Source organism: Scleropages formosus, chromosome 17, assembly GCF_900964775.1.
Source record: "Scleropages formosus chromosome 17, fSclFor1.1, whole genome shotgun sequence".
In the NCBI taxonomy this organism is placed as follows: Eukaryota; Metazoa; Chordata; class Actinopteri; order Osteoglossiformes; family Osteoglossidae; genus Scleropages; species Scleropages formosus.
In genome coordinates, this window is record NC_041822.1 from 18,849,150 (window position 1) to 18,866,322 (window position 17,173).

The window sequence follows — 17,173 nt, forward strand, 5'->3', positions numbered from 1 at the left end:
CAACGATGAGTACAGGACACACGCTCCCTGGCGTCGGGCACGGAGGCTAGAGCCGACACACGTGCAGAAGCGGACGTACCGCACACACAAAGCAGGTGTCGTGCCAGGTGTAGCCCAAGGCCTCCAGGAACTTGTCTCCTGCCTCGATGGGGAACTCGCAGCCGTGGCAGCTCGTGCCGAAGAGCCTGTAGTAGTCTGGGAGGCGACAGCACGCAAAGAAGGCACTCACACACTCCGCTGTTGCTCGTTGGCTTTGCCGCGAGCCCCTATCCTCCTATCCTTGGAACGCGATCGCTGGTGCGGCGCGTTAACATGCGAGGGTCTCGCACCGTCAGACCCCGACCGGTGCTGGGGCTCAGCTCTGGGTGCGTGTTCGGCGCTGGGGATGCGGAGCGTGTTAACATGTGTACCGTGCGCGGTGTGAGCGTGGAGAGGGGTGTTGACAGCGGGCTGACCGAGAGCCGCACGCTGCCTTGTGCTCACCGCTCTCGCAGTAGGGCTCCCCGTCCTCCAGGTGGAAGGTGTTGTTGCGGAGGGGCTGCTGGCAGGACGCGCACAAGAAGCAGCACACGTGCCAGGTCTGCTTCAGCGCGTTGATCACTTCCTGCAAACGTGTGCGAGAGGTAGGGAGAGAGCGGCGGAGCGAGACGCGAGCCGGCGTGTTTCTGCGGAAACTCAAGCCTTGCTCCGCAGGGAGCTCTGACCCGGGCTCACACACACACGCACGCACGCAAGCACAAATATCCGAGAGCCCTAAATAGCCTCATGCAGGCACGGGATACTGCAGGTGAAGCCACAGTAAACGAGAACTCATCACGTCCTCATGCCCCCGGCTAACCCGCCCTCGCAGTGACCTCTCTATCGCCTCTCGATGACGTGCGCCCGCGCTCGGTCCCCGGGCCGCATGGCACGGCCATCTCCCGCGGCTCAGTTCAGAGAAAGCGAGTGCGTGGAGGTGAGCGTGAGGACAACAGACACCGAGGACGGTGCGCGCGCACGTTGTGTCTGAGGGTTAGACGGCCATTAGGAGTTAAATAGTGGGAATATTGGAGCACGAATGTTTCCCAAGACAGGGGTCTCTTTTCCATCGCCCCCCCAGGTTCCCCATCAAGAGGCCTGGAGTCACTTTCTCCCCATCTGGCCCCGAACGCTCCCCCTTCTCCTCTCCCTGCTCTTTCCTCGCCATTTCGGGAATGTCCCACGAGACTGGCGCTCACCCCCAGGATCTTGTGCTGACAGCGAACGCAGGTGGGGGCCAAGAACTCTTCGTAGCAGTGCTCGCAGTAGACGGCCCCCTTCTCCTCCACGAAGCCCAGGTCCGCCAAGGAGGTGCTGCAGTGCGCGCAGTTGAACTCCTCGGGGTGCCATGACTTTCCCATGGCCACCAGGAAGGGGCCCCTGCAACACACATGCGCATGCACGCGCACGCACGCACACACACACACACACACACACACACACACACACACACACACACACAACAGAGTGAGAAGAGCAGGGCCAACGCAGGGCCACAGGGGGAGGCTACGAGAGGGACACAGCTGGGCCAGAACATGTAGCAGATTGGGAAACAGATTTCACACTGCTTTTACCAGCGAACACGGAGAGGAAAATTACAGACCTCGCAGGGGGACAAATCGCCGAGAAAGGCGTCTGCGCAAAGCTGGAATATCTGCAGATATTTGCCTACACTGTTGCATGCGAGGCAGAGCAAGTGTAGGAATTTTAAAGGTTGTTTGCATGCAGATGTGACTGCAGGTGTGTGCGGATTGGTGGTTTGTGGCTGTAGGCGTGTAGGGAAGTGTCGGGGCGCGTGTAGATTTGCGTCCCCGGCGCATCGGTGCAGGGCGGGGCGACGGCTCGCGCGGCTCCGCACGCGCTCAGCGCGGGCCGCCGCGCCATGATGGCTGCAGAAGCGAGGGTTACAAATAGGATGATTAGCCTAAGTGGCAAAACAACAGGCCCGTATTGAGCGCGGACAATGGTTACTCTAAACTGAGCCGCCGTCGGCTCTTGCTGGCAGCAGTGCGTATGCGCCACCCTATCCCCTGGGCTCACAGTAACCCACACCAACATCGGATCCCCATTCACAGCAGAGGCGACACCCGAGCCCAGTCTTAGCTACCGTCTCATAATGAGCGGGCGACACACAAACCTCAGTCTTTGGTTCCATCCAATAACGGATTCACAAAACCCAACCGCGGTCTTTACTGCCATCCAACGACAAGCTGGCAAGAGGCGAAGCGAACCAATCAGAAGCCAGCGATCGAGCCGAACTGTAATTACGTGGAGGAAAGCCCTCTGCCGACCGTCATGTTATTCTATCGGCACCATCCCTCTTGGAAAATTAAAATGAGAACCCTATACCGGCGGACCGCAACCAACAGGTCCCCCTCCTTCAGCGCGTGACTGAATGGACTTTCCGTGGAGGTTATCTGCTGAAACGGGGTGCGCGTGGCCTGAGCGCCGTTTCCATTCCGCCGTGAGACGCCGCCCACTGAGAACTCATCAGCGAGGCTATTTCAGACACTGTGCTTACAGTGCCCTCCCTTGAGCTTCTCACTGTCAGAAAGCCTTAAGCAAACACTATTTCATTATTTATACCCTTCTATCTAAAGGGACTTGCCCAGAATAATGTATCCACTTACAGTAGTCAGCTGGGAATTTCACTAACGCTGCGAAACAGCAGTTTACTACACTTACCAACTCCTTCAATTACGAGTATGAATTGCAATGTTCGGATACAAATCGTTTAGACAAATGTAGGAATAACTGGTTATCGATTCAAATTGCAGGGCACAGACGAGAATACTGTTGACCCGCTTTTGATGTAATAGCGTCCACCCTAGGATGCAAACCTGTATTTTTTCTCAGTCTGAAGTCCAGTGCCTTAACCATTTAGCATCCTGCTTCAGTTCATAATGTGGGAGATGGAGGGAGAGCTGCTAAGATGCTGGGCTCAGCGGTGACCCGGACTCACCTGATGACCATGTTGCAGTGATTGCACATGGGCGTGCGTGTACCAGCAGGGATGTGCTCCGCACGCTGCACCAGGGAGTCCTCATCTTTGGGATGCGGTTGTGGGGCTGGTCGGGTGGGACAAGGTCCCTTTGGGGTCACATGGCCCTTCTGAGCACCGGGTTTCGGTTGTACAGGGTCTACAGGGAGCAGGACAGAGAAACCCTGGCGACATAAGTCTTGAACCCCAGTCCAATGTTACATTGCATGTATCCTGTTGATATTGCAATTTTACACTTTGGCCAGTTTGTGTGGCTGGATATTGTCTTGTGGGGGGAGCGCAGTGGCGCAGTGGGTTGGACCGGGTCCTGCTCTCCACCACCTGCTGACCTTTACGGTCACAGCACAGCAATCAATTGTGGTCTCAGATTTTTTGCCAGCAACCTTAAATAGAGTCTTGTCCTGGCCGGGTGACCCGAAATGCTGGTACATGCAGCGTTAATAACCAACCATTTTGATATGTTGTGTTACAATGCATAGAATTCATGGATTAATGGGTAGATAATTGTAGGCAGTTAAACACTGTATAGGGGGTGTGGTGGCGCAGCGGGTTTGACTGGGGCCTGCTCTCTGGTGGGTCTGGCGTTCAAGTCCTGCTTGGGGTGCCTTGTGGCAGACTGGCATCCCATCCTGGGTGCGTCCCCTCCCCCACCAGCCTTACGCCCTGTGTTGCCGGGTTAGGCTCCGGTTTGCCGCGACCCCGCTCGGGACGAGCGGTTTCGGACTGCGTGTGTCTGTGTGTGTAAACACAGTATGGTGCTTGGGAGAAAAGTGTCCGATAAATGTATAAATATAAAAGGCCAATAATAGAGTACCTCCTGTAACACTGCATTCAAGTGAGTGCTGCTTAATAACAGGCTCCTTGCTGATCTACTTGACATTTGACCACTGGCTGTGAATTGGCTCAAACATCATTAAACGCGTATGGATGCTTTATTATCCGCAGCTATTCTATTTTAATTACTATTTCAATAACCCTTCCTACTGTGCCAGTGAAGTAATCCCCTTGTAACACTGTAATATTTCTTTTTTTAGACCATCCTGAGACCACCAGGAATACCCTTATGAGCCTTATTTGTGGCACCACCCTGGGTTTGGGACCTACTGCACTAGGGGTGTGGCCAGCAGCAGATGCCCCAGCCTACGAGCCAGTCGCTATGTTTCGGGTAACGTGAGTAGCTGGATGCCCTCTGGCCAGATGTGTTCTGGGAGTTTGAGGGAATGACAGGCTCCCCATACACAACCTCGCCGTTCCTCAGCGAGACAATGCGCTCCGAACCCGAGCCGACACCCGGTTCAAAACACAAACATCGGCAGGCGGCTCGGTGAGGTCAGGGGTCGCGACCTCTGCAGGAAGGGGGCGCGCATTCCTTGAGGAAGAGGGCAGAAAAACAAAAACTGGAAAGCAGCCGACCCAGAGAGAGGTCAGAGGGCACGGGGGGGCTCATCTAGGTGGGGAGCAGAGGGAGGGAGGGGGGGAGTGCTGGCTGGAACAACAGACCGGGAGGACCAGGAGTGCGTTTACGGCGAGTTGCAGGGGTGGGACGAAGAGCGGCATCACTCTGCATCGCACCAATGCAGAGGCGGGGTGGGGGTGTCAGGTTGCTATAGAGGAACATTCTGGCGGTAACTCTAATCGCTTGCTGATGGGTATCTGCAGAGGCTTGGCTGGTGGGTGGGTTAGCTCATCTACCCTACCGGTCCACTGGCCTGCAGACGATATTGTGCGCAGACAATAGAGCTCCTGCCCCATCGAACAGCGTCCTCTTTCTCCGCCCAGCTCCGGCTCTTTCCTCATTCCCTTTTCTTAGACACGCCCATCGCGGACTCATTTTCCACGACGGCCAGCAGACAACCCGGTTTCCGCATGAAGAGTCCGGTCCGATTCTGAAAGGAGAGCTCCCTTGGGCTTCACGGAGACACAGAGCTGCCTGGATGAGCTCGCTGTTAATTAGCTGGGCTGCCCTGCCCATGTGGTTCCCCAGCCCCCCCCCCACAGAGAAGTTATCTTATTAATATGATGCTTTACAGTACAACACATACCGTCCTTATGGACGAGTGTTTCGTTGATTTGGGTTCAGACTTGTCATGATCTGGTACTGCCTGCCTTGGATGGGGTCTCCTTGTCCTTCGCTTCCTGTCTTCTCCCTCAGTAGCGTGATTGTGTGGAGGACACACACACGTGTGCATGCGCGCGCGCGCGCACACACACACACACACACACACACACACACACACACACACACACACACACACACGTTTCACCAGACCTGCTTCAGCACACTGGCTAAAATGGGTCTTTTTGCACTTGGTTGCCAGGTGTCAGTGCAGGGGGGTGCCTTGCTGACTGCTGCTATAGACCCTCTAGGGCCTCCCAGCCCCCTAAGCACCACACCCCCTAAACCTGGACATAAATAGGGGAACATAGCACCCATCCTCCCCTGTTAAAATAACAGTGGGCCCCCCCCCCCTTCCTGCAAACACAAATACACACCCGGGGTGGGGGATAAGCAGGACAGAAGGGGAGCTCAGGTCTGTCCAAAAACCCACTTAAAGGACCACGAGTTCCCCTTGGTAAACACTCGCTGTACAGGCGTCCTGTGTTTCCGCAGCGTGTGTTGGGGCAGAGAGAGGTGGAAAGTGCGGGTCGTCGGGGTTCCGAAGCGGGCCTTGCGTTCCGACGGCGCAGCTCAGCGCCGCTACCTACGCACCATGGCTCCCGACGCTCCTCCTCGCCAGCGCGAAACCGAACGTGACTTGGAGAGAAAAAATGCGAAAAGTTTATCGGGGCGTCGCTCGCCGCCTGCCGCACCTGCTAGCTTCTGCTCAAGTGCGGCTGAAAAACGTCCTCCGTTCTTCACGCAGCGGACGACAAACACGGCGTTGGCGCTGTGCCTCGCGCGGGATCGTAATTGAGCGAAACGTCTACTAATGAGCCGACAGCGAAAGGCCACATTTTTCGATCAACGGCGGACAAACAAATGAAGTGCGAAACGAGGAAGGCGTTTGTGCTCTCGGCCTACGTGACGAGCGCGTGCGATTTATTACATCCAAGTCTCGCCGTGCTCGGGTCAAATTCCCAGGTGCTCATTCCTGGGCTGTTTTTAATGGACCCGAGCAGAACCCCGGGAGCTGTCCCGAGAACGGGCCGATCTCCGCTAAAGAGCGCTGACAGGCCATCGCGCCGCTCCAGACCTACGTCTGGCGCGACTCCAGCGGAGCCGCTCTCGGTGCCTGCTCGGTACGAGGACTTCGCCGGCACCTTCTCATTACGTGCAGTGCTGGGCTGTCTCCATCTGGCCAACGAGGAGCACTACAACACTGGGGGTTGCAGTTAGCGCTCAGCTCCAACAGTTTGTCTCCGGTCCCAGTTATGATTACCTTTCTGAGAGCATGAATAGAAAAAACCAACCACCTCATAATTTAATTTAAATTGAGCTGGATCTGAAGAGAAGGGGGGGCACGGTGGCGCAGCGGGTGTGGCCTGTTCCTGCTCTCCGGTGGGTCTGGGGTTCGAGTCCTGCTGGGGGTGCCTTGTGATGGACTGGCGTGCTGTCCTGGGTGTGTGTCCCCCCCCCCCAAGCCTTGCGCCCAGACAGACAGACAGACAGACAGACAGAGAGAGAGAGAGAGAGAGAGAGAGAGAGAGATAGAGAGAGAGAGAGAGAGAGAGAGAGTGTGTGTGTGGAACCGAAGGTCGCAGGTTTGATTCCCACCTAGAGCTGTAGTACCCTTAAGCAAGGAGCTCATCCTAAAATTGCTCCAGTAAAACTACCCAGCAGTTTAAATGGGTACATAATTGTATGTAGGTGGCTCAACACTGTAAGCTGCTTTGGAGAAAAGGATCAGCTAAATGTATAAAATCTAACTACCACCATTTAGTCTCCCTCAGAAGAAAAGCAAGTTGTTACTTCGTGGAATTTTAAAGTGCTTGAGTAACAGGTTCACTTGAAATATCTCATCTTTACAGCAGATAAAATTATCACTACGGTGTATATTATGAGGGGTGCGGTGGCGCAGTGGGTTGGATCGGGTCCTGCTCTCCGGTGCGTCTGGGGCTCGAGTCCCGCTTAGGGTGCCTTGCGACAGACTGGTGTCCTGTCCTGGGTGTGTCCCCTCCCCCTCCAGCCTTGCGCCCTGTGTTGCCAGGTTAGGCTCCAGCTCACCAGGACCCCGCTTGGGATACGAGGTTTCAGACTGTGTGTGTGTGTGTGTGTGTGTGTATGTGTGTATATATCACATCATTTTCTTCAATTTTAACCTTTATCACCATTTACCGAGCATTAAAATGGTCACAAGTCAAATACTGTTAACCGCGAATGAGAGCAAGAATCATGTCTCGGTGCCGTTGTCCCCGACGCGGAGAAACAGCTGGATGAGTTGAATTTGTTGACTTTGATAAGGCAATGATGCGACGCAATGCTCTGGTTGGCTCTGGGATAATCATGGAGGCCCAACTGGTTTCATGAAGCAAACTGAATTTCCAAGAATTTACAGATGCCCCGTTAGAAAGACGCGTAGGCCTACACACTAAAATATGCAGTCAATTACACTGATTTAGCCATGCAGGGATTAGAGGACCAGCAGTGATCACAAAGGCTGCACAAGTCTGCAAAGGCTCATGGAAATTCAATGGGTATCACAGGAGGTCTTTACTTGTTACATATAGTGGTGGGCACCTGGGCAGAGGACAGCCTATGCTACATCAATAACAGAGATGGAGAACAGGCCGTCACAGCCTCGTGCCTCACTGAGCATCCTTGCCCAAGATTCTTTACTATAGTATGACGTACTATAAAATTCTCTAATTCCCCATCCCTCCTGTAGGATGCCATGGCTTAGGGTGCCCTATTATTAGATGACGTGCCATCGGATGTTGTGTTATAAGATGCCTTGCTGCATAATACTGTACTGTAGTAAGCGCTACTGAAGGATGCCCCATTATTGGATGCCCTACTGTAGGATATACTGTTATAAGACACTGTACTAAAAGATATCCTACTACAGTGCTATTGACACTATTGGATTCCTTATTATAAAGTGCCTTCAGGTTTAAAATGACTCTTATGGACAGACACAGGGCACCTCCAGAACATCCCGTCCTCCACCAGTGTCCTCATTACGGCATTCCCCGCTGTAGAACGCCCTACTGCAGGATACCCTGCTCAGCGTTCATCACTACGCTGTTAAGTCCTGGAGTCGGTATCAACTCTTGGCAACCACATAGGCATGGAGTGATTCCAGAATGTTCTCTCCTCCACTTTTGTTCTTATTATAGGATTCCTTATTATAGGACACCCTTCTGTATACTGTTTCCCTGCTATAGGATGCCATACTTTGTTTCGCTGTCTGTACCATGTGTAAAATGCCTTACTGTAGCTTGCTCTACAGCTGAGCGTCCTACATGGCGCATCCCTACAGAATACCTTACACTATGTGTAACTATCGCTTGGCTCCCTGTCTTCAACTATTACTTACCCCTCTGGGGGCTCTAATGGTACAAATATTTTGTCACATACAGAGTGAAGTATGAACACTGAGAACACATCCATACCTGCCAAACTGCTGGTGCGCTTGACAGTGAAAGAGTTGGCATTTTGAGGTCCAGCATTAGGGCTTTTGGTCATGGTCTTCGCAGGAGATGTAGTCTGAGCGCAGGACACGGCTTCGTCTACCACCTCACTGGAAAGGAATCACACAAACACGATGAAAGCAGTCAGTTGCCATTCCCAGCAGGTACAGAACATCAAGGCTACAAGCACCTAGTGAACAAGGGAGTACGGGAACATATCTAACATAAGACATCGAGCAAAAAAGATATGCTACATTTTACTGGACCACTGCGCATCATTTCTGCTCACTGTCAGAACACTAAAGCGAGATCATCACCATGCAGTGTAACACCTGTGCGTGTGGAGTTCACCCAAACTCGTAGCCCCTTTCAGTCTCCCAGATGGTTGCCGCTCTCCTCATACGGGTGAATTTTGAAGAGTTCTGTTACGTTATTCCATTTGTTCTTCTTCCAGAAACATAATGAAAATGTAAGGTACTCGGTTTAGCTTTCCGGCACGGTGATTTCTGGATGTGTGGCCATGCCGACTTGCCAACTTGGGCACCGGGGCTCAAACGTACAGACACATTTACACACGAACATTAAATATGTTTTTGAAAGAACACAAAGCCATACACACAAGAAGATTGTGCAAACATGGGGGTCAGACACACACACACGCACACACACACACACGCAAAGCCCCCCACCGCTTCTTTTCTCTCTCTGACAGTCCAAGGCCTGATGAGTTTTTTCATAAGTGAGGGATGAAAGAATCTCCATGTATGGAATCACAACCACGAGCCAACTTTTCAGTATCTATAAGGTTCTGGGTGGGCCAAGGTTTCAGACAGTCCGTTTCCCAAAATCGTCAGCTGTGCCAACTGTTCAGCGTCAGTCTCCCCCGTCCCTGGCGACTGGGCCCTGGGGCGCGTTTGTTATGGCAACGGGAGCTGCGCTGATGAAACGAGCTTTGTGCGGGGCTCCGAGCTCGCGCACCTGGCCCCGAACCAAGAGAGCTGCTTCAGGCTGCTTGTGTTTGATAACCCCACTGCCAAAAACTGCTTTTCGTCCACTGAGGTTCCCCCACCCCACCCACCGCACACCCCTGCACCCTGCCAGAGAGAGAACAGTGAGCTAAGGATGCAGACAGTAGACAGGAGAGAAATGATGGAGGTCACTAAGGTCAGCGACTGAGTGATGCCAAGTTACTCTACAAAGGGAAGGAAGGAAGGAAAGATGCACAGACTCAGAATCTCTAGTACCCCCCCCCGCCCCAGCCCTCCACATATTAAAATCCACTGTTGATTACCCGCCGTTCCCACCGAACAGGAAAAATCTGGCAAAAATAAGCGATACTCCGGAGCAGTCGGAAAGAAGCGAGTGTGTGGGCGGGATACACATTTGGCCCGGGCGGCTAAATAAGACAGATGTCCTTTTTGCAGCAGTTATTGTGTTACTCTGATTACTGTCGGTAGCTGCATCAGGCCAACGCGCCGGTGACGTGCGACGGGATGGAGACGTCCGGGCGGCGGCTTCACAGGCGGGGCTGGGTGGGTCACAAGCGATGGGCCTGACAGGAACCAGACTGGACCCAATCATCCGCTCATCACAATCAATTAGCGGGTGCTTTGTCAGGAGGCTCCACCAATCACCTCAATTAGAGGGGTTGTGGATGGGATTAAGAGCCGTCCCTGGCCAGCGGCGCCGTGGGGCTGATCCGATGAGGCTCCATCGCCACCCATCCAGGCCCAGGTTCCAGATGTCCCGTTAAGGTTCTGGGAAGACGCTCCTCCAACAGGAAGTGCTCAATCAGGAGCGCCAGAGAAAACACACATTCTGGGTGAATGTTTCATGCCCCGTTTGCTGTCACCCACAGCAACCACAGTTTACAGGTTTAGATTCTTAGTCGTTTAGACAGCTGGATATTTTGGAATGGCTAGAGCAAGGACCTCATGCACATGCTTACAACTGAAAATTTTTGGTAATTCTTTTCGTGTTTTTTTTTTTCCACCCTTTGGTCAGGTGCTAGTTCATCAGCAATATACACCTGATGCTGAGAATTCAGCGCAAAAATTCTCTGATTTGCGTACAGCACAGGTGTCCCAGTTCCATCTGAGGGTCAACATTCCTCCGGAGTTCATCTGAGCAAAGACCTTTAACAAAAAAGATGTGAGAAAGTTGAAAGACTGAGTAGCAGGTGTGATGATCTTTCAGGTACCACAGTCAAGACACACCCACCAAACCAGTCTGCAGGGCACAGTGGAACACACTTCTGTCTGGTTCCTGTCCCACAGAGCGAAAAGGGAATAAATAAGGTCAAAGGCTGATTAAAGAAAGCAACAGGTGGTATGGCAGTTAGACCTACTACCTGTGGGCTCAGAGGTTGCAGATTCAAACTGCAGCTCCTGCTGTAATACCCTTGATCAAGGTCCGTACCCTGAAGTTGCTCCACTGAAAAAAACCCAGCTGTATAAATGAGTAAATAACTGTACATCCCTTAACGTTGCACTGTAGAAAAGTGTCTGCTGAATGAATAAATGCAAAGGATCAGATTTAACCCATGCTAGTTGAAACAAGTCAATAAGACAGACCGCTCTAAGGCAACCGCAGTCACCCAGCTCCCCTCTGTCCACTTCACAGGTCTGAGAGCAGATCTCAGAACCCAACTCCGAAAACTCGTTTCGCCAAACAATGAAATTTACCATATGGCTGATGCTTTTCTCCAAAGCAACTTACAATGTTGAACCCATTTATACAAGTGGGTAACTTTGCCAGAGCAATTTAGAGTAAGTACCTTGCTCAAGGGTACTATAGTTGGAAATGCAGATCAAATCTGCAACCTTTGGATGCAAAGGCAGTAACTCTAACCACTACACTACCAGCTGTCCAATAAAACAAGAGCGGAAGCCATGGGAAACACACCAACTGCTCTCCGCCCTCCAGCAGGGCCCACTGCAGCGGCAGCCGCCAGACACCGTCCTGTTACAGCTGCCCCAATCAAGGGAATGTCTCCTTCATACCACGTTCAAAGACATATTGCGGTGTTTGAGATTGGTGCTCGCGCCAAGTCGCTGCAGCGTGACGGCAGCTGGCGCGAGACGCCATCTCTCAGACATAACACTATCGTTGTCAGGGCAGCACAACTCAGCGGCTGGCGGCTGCCATCAAGGCCAACACATGGGGGTACGAGTGGTTTCGCTAAGCTTTCCGTGGTCCCACCCACCGATCGCTGCGCTCTGCCCAGCGCACAAACCTTACACTCGTGGCATTCGGACAGGCACTACAGCTATGCTGTCGCAGCAGTTCTCTGATGCCCCGTCTGTTTTAGCAACAGCGCTGTGCAATTTGGCAACCTGGAGCACGATGCCAAAGGGGACACCGAAAACACGCTCGTTGCCACTTCTTGGGCGTCTTGGATCACGTCCGTTAATCACTGCAGCGACCACAGAACACAGATAACACATGCAAAGATCACCCTGGACCACTCGTTGGAGTGCAGAAACTTTTCATGCCAGCCAACTGGTTTTAGAAGATCGTGCTGTCAATTCTGTATTTGCGCTGATGCCGAAAAACGATGTCCTTTTCAGCCTAGGCAGGATGAAGAGCCTTCATTGTCGACTATAAATATAGGAATAATCTGGTTAACTCTCACGTGTGGCTTTGAGAGGTGTTGCCTTGAAAACGACGTAATATCCAAGGGGGACATTGCTAGATCCAACAGTCTGGCCACCATAGAAACAGGAGAAAGGAAAGACACGAGGATGGAAAAAACAGGTGTTTGATAGCAGGTGGTGTAGAAGTTCACGTTGTCACTGCAAGCTGAAGGTTCATGAGCTGAATCCCCTGTCTGCTGAAGTGCCTTTGATCAAGGGTACTTACCCCGAAGTACTCCAGTAAAAAATCACCCAGTTGTATAGTCAACTACAAGCTAGTTAGGGAACTAAATACACACACACTGGCTGAAACTGCTTGTCCCAAGCAGGGTTGAGGCAAACTGCGGCGAACCACAGCCTAACCCAGCAACACAGGGCTGGAGACACACCCAGGGTGGGACACAAGTCCATCACAAGGCACACCAAGCAGGATTCAAACCCCAGACCCGCCAGAAAGCGGGACCTGGCCAAGCCTGCTGCGCCACCGCGTCCCGCCTGTGCACTATCTAATAAATATATATATATATTATATGTGTGTGTGTACATACATATATATAAGGGGGTGTGGTGGCACAGAGGCGCAGAGGGTTTGGCTGGGGCCTGCTGTGTGGTGGGTCTGGGGTTCAAGTCCTGCTTGGGGTGCCTTAGAGCAGACTGGCACCCTGTCTGGGGTGTGTCCCTTCCCCCACCAGCCTTGTGCCCTGTGTTGCTGGGTTAGGCTCTGGCTTGCCAGGACAAGCTGTTGTAGACATTGTGTGTATAGATATATATATATGTGTGTGTTTTGGCTGTGCAACATTTTTTTTTTACATTTAAAACATGTGTAACATATCATTACTTTATGTACAACATGTGAGTACAGTACTTCCTACAGGTATCAGTCCCAGTGAGAAGAGATCACCGACAGAAAGGAAGAGGCACCAATGAGTGTGTGTTGAAAATGGCACAATCCTTTCAGCTTCAGCGATCAGTGAAATGCTTCAGAAGCTGTCATGCAGCCTTATGAAATGTAATCTTTGTTTTCCAGTGAAGCCAATTGAAATGCAGGCATTGGTATACATCATGTTCTGGTGGACATCTCGGTAAGCTCACATTGCTCTCGGAGATGCTGCTTTCACAAGAAGCCCAGGCATGAGTGACGGCGCTGGCTGTCGCTCCTCTGAGAGCGTACTTCCATCTAGTGGTGGAAACAGTCAAATGAAGTAAAGTGGTCTCCACGTTGACAGTGGGATGTCACTGCAATACAGACAAGGATCTTGATGGAGACCCTCAGCAGAACTGAGGGAACTAGAGCTAGTGTGTGAGTGACAGAGAGCAGAGAGAGAGTGTGTTCCACTGATGTATGGATGAGTGACCCAGTGTAAGTAGTGTATCTAGCAGTGTAAGTCACCGTGGTGAATAAGGTGTGTGGGCTCATAACACTACATAGAGTTCATTGGAAGTCGCTTAGGAGAAAAGCGTCTGCTAAATAAACACATGTAAATGTAAAAACAGCAGCTTTGGCCGGGTCCTGCTCTTTGGTGGGTCTGGGGTTTGAGTCCTGCTTGGGGTGCCTTGCGATGGACTGGCGTCCCGTCCGGGGTGTGTCCCCTCCCCCTCTAGCCTTGCGCCCTGTGCTGCTGGCTTAGGTTCCGGTTCACCACAACCCTGCTTGGAATAAGCACCGTGAGACAATGTGTGTGTGTGTGTGTGTGTGTGTGTGTGTGTGTAAATGTAAAAACTGAAGACAGCCAGGAGGTTTTTTGTGTGTTAATGCACCACAAGGTTCCAGTGGTGTCCATGAACAGTATGAGACCTGTAGGACACTTACAGCTAGAAGACTAAAGTTAGGGGGCAAAGAAGAAACAGTAACTGGTAGAAATGTTCACTTGCACATTTAAGTGCTCAAAGGGGCCACGCAGTTCTATCCCTGGGCGCAGTAAGACATGATACGATTACTTGAGCAGTTGAATGTTAAAGAGGCCAACATCCTGTCATAAATGGAACCCTGATGTGCGGAGTTATTGGATTCATTCATTTAGCTGATGCTTCTCTCCAAAGCAATGATGTTAAGCTACTTACAATTATTTACCCATTTATGGATGGATGGAGGAACCCTGAGCAAGGCCCACCCGAACCCACCCGAACCCACCCGCCCCAGACAGGGCACAGGGAACCGGAGCCTACCCGGCACACAGGGCGTAAGGCTGGAGGGGGAGGGGACACACCCAGGATGGGACGCCAGCCGGTCGCAAGGCAACCCAAGCGGGACTTGAACTCCAGACCCACCGAAGAGCAGGACCTGGACCAACCCACCGTGTCACCACACCCCCTTATTTACCCATTTATAAAATTGGATAATTTCTTTAGCTCAATTTAGCATAAATACCTTGCTTAAAAGTACTACACCTTGAGGTGGGATCCAAACCTGTGACCTTCAAGTCTAAAGGCAACAGCTTTAACCAGTGGACTACCAGCTGCCTTAAGGCCCCCTGCCACTGGAGCAACATCTCAGTAAAAGAACATTTCAGCTGGTACTCCAGAACACTGGAACCGTATATAAACGGTTCTCTATTGTAGCTGCAGGGTGACGAGAACCCAGGTAGTATACAGCATGTGTTGTTCAAACTCTTCTTTAAATTCTTTATCTGGTGTGTGCGTGTGTTACTGCCAAGAGTTTCCGTGTTAATGCTTGCTTAGCTCCTGGAGTGGGTTTTGTATTTTCTGCACACCTGGTATTTGTGATATTTGGTTGCCCACCATCAGTACACCTTCTGTTGCAGGTCACGTTCTCCCTTTGCGCATGTCGGCTTTGTTGAGGTGGGTCATCTTGTGTTAACTCAGCAGTCTGGACCGTGTGGAGCATGAAATGGAAGAGTGTGGTGCGAACTGATGTCCTCCAAGTTGTCTGTTATCACAGTATATTAAGTTTAATGACTGACAGATTGTCAAAATGAAGATATGAACCTATATGAACTTTCAGCATACTTTAGTGTGTCAAGAATGAGTGTGGCTGCTGAGAACACCCAGGATGTTACAATGTAAGGTGTGTACTTCTATGGCTGACATCCATGGCTGCAGATGAACTGCTTTGCTACATGCTGGATGAACCCTAGTAAACTCTGAAGGATACCCGTTAGATACCGTATTTCACTGCTCAGTGACTTGGCTCACGCTTGTGTCCAGTTTGCCTGGCATTGGTGGCACCTCATTCGAATTTCACCGTGCGTTAAAGCACAGGTCGCCTCCAGAGCAAGCGCACTGGATGGATACACACCGATGTCTCTCTGACCGCCTGCTCGGTGACCAATGCACACTGAGGTGGAGCAGCAACGGCGGGGAGACCTGTAGCCAAAGTTAATGTGGAACGTGGTACCCGTTTGCCGTGTGATCCCCCCTTGTCCCACCCCGTCCTTTGAACCCAACCGCTGTCCGAGCGACTGTAGAACGACGGTATTTTACATCTACCTGGAGGACGGTTCAGTTCAGCTCTTCGGTGCTTATTGCTTAGCACCGTCGGCGATGACAAATATGCTTGAATTAAGCAACAAGAAGTGTTGGGATGCAAGTGAAAGTCGCTAACACCGGACATTGTCATCAGCTCATTCACCTGGAACTTTTCTCCGCCGTGATTATTAATGTGAGTTTTGTACAATAAGCTACTTGCAGTGATTTACCCATTTATACAGTTGGGTCATTTTTACTAGAGTAAATCAGAATGAATACACTGATCAAGTACACTACACAAGGTGTAGAATTCAAAGCAAGGCCCTTTGATGGCAAGGCGATGAGCTTTAACCACTACGCCCTCTGCAGCCCCATTAGGAAGCTTACCGATGCCAGTTTAGACCTGTGAGCACCCAGGACGATCAGAACTAAAGGGAAAACCTGAGAAGGCAGCTCTGTTCAGCATGTGAGCATCTCCATGTGAGCCTTGTCCAGCGTGATAGCCCTACAAGAGCAGTGGACACAGTTCTCAGTGTCGGGAGCTCAGATCACCGGGCCCACAGCCTCCAGGAGCATGAGATGCTAAGCAGAGAGAGCTGAACGAGGGGTCGAAGGTCAGAATGTAAGCAAGTGTCATTAAAGTGACTTCACTTGACCTGGGCCATGACTTTGTGTGTATCTGAAGAGAAAGGCAATGTGAAAGAGCAGCAGGAAAAGGAGGAAAGAGAAAAAAAAAACACAGGGGGAGGAGAACACTGAAGACAGAGGACTCTTTATTGAAACGGCTACGTTACACATTTGCCGAACTCTGCTCAAATTGAGCAACCAAAGAAGCGAAAACGCGCGGCTCTCGGCATGCCTCACACGGCACGTCGGTCAAAGTAAAACAGCGACCACACAAACGTACAGAAGCTCCAGGGCGTCTGACCTCGCGTCACGGCGTCCTGCCAAAGCCCTGCCCTCCACAGCACAAAACCCGACTGCAGCCAACAGTAGGTACCATCTGACTGACCTTCATAGCCCTCGTATCCTTTCACACCACCAAGAAGGATGTGTTTTGATTGGTGGGACACATATGGTTCGTAAATGTCAAGCATGTGTCTTACTGCGTCTTACTCCATATCTGCTGCTCTGCCACCTCAACAGACCATATTCTAAACACAACAAGCACTCCAGCGGCCCAAGACTGCCACCAGCCACTGTTACGCTCAATGCCTTCAACGCGTTAGTCTTCAAATATCAGCCCCCGTGTGTCCAAAGTGTGCGCAGTAGCAGTGGGACATGCACTGGCATTGCTCAAGCTGAGTTGACACACCCCCCAGGACCAAATGGGGAGCCTCGCTGCGTGTCCATGGGGTGCGATTCATTTCCGTAACCATGGTGACGCCGTGAGACAGATACTTTATACATCCACCCCAATGGGTCTAGAGAATTATATTCACCGGGCTTCAAAGTGCATCACTTTACAGGATGTACCATGGTTTTTGTTGGCGATATTTCAAAAAAGATAGTGTGGAAATTA

The 17,173-nt window shown here is 51.6% G+C and overlaps 1 protein-coding gene across 1 annotated transcript in view; it reads right to left on the bottom strand.

Annotated features, from left to right (window-relative positions):
- The window catches only part of pdlim5a (PDZ and LIM domain 5a), a 74,619-nt gene that overhangs the window by 2,128 nt on the left and 55,318 nt on the right, over window positions 1-17,173 (bottom strand). The window contains exons 8-12 of the mRNA XM_018758378.2: window positions 8,573-8,700; window positions 2,981-3,158; window positions 1,218-1,398; window positions 484-604; window positions 80-195 (exon numbers count right to left, since the gene is read on the bottom strand). Of these exons, the coding sequence (XP_018613894.1) occupies window positions 80-195; window positions 484-604; window positions 1,218-1,398; window positions 2,981-3,158; window positions 8,573-8,700 (724 nt within the window). The remainder of the gene's footprint in view (window positions 1-79; window positions 196-483; window positions 605-1,217; window positions 1,399-2,980; window positions 3,159-8,572; window positions 8,701-17,173) is intronic.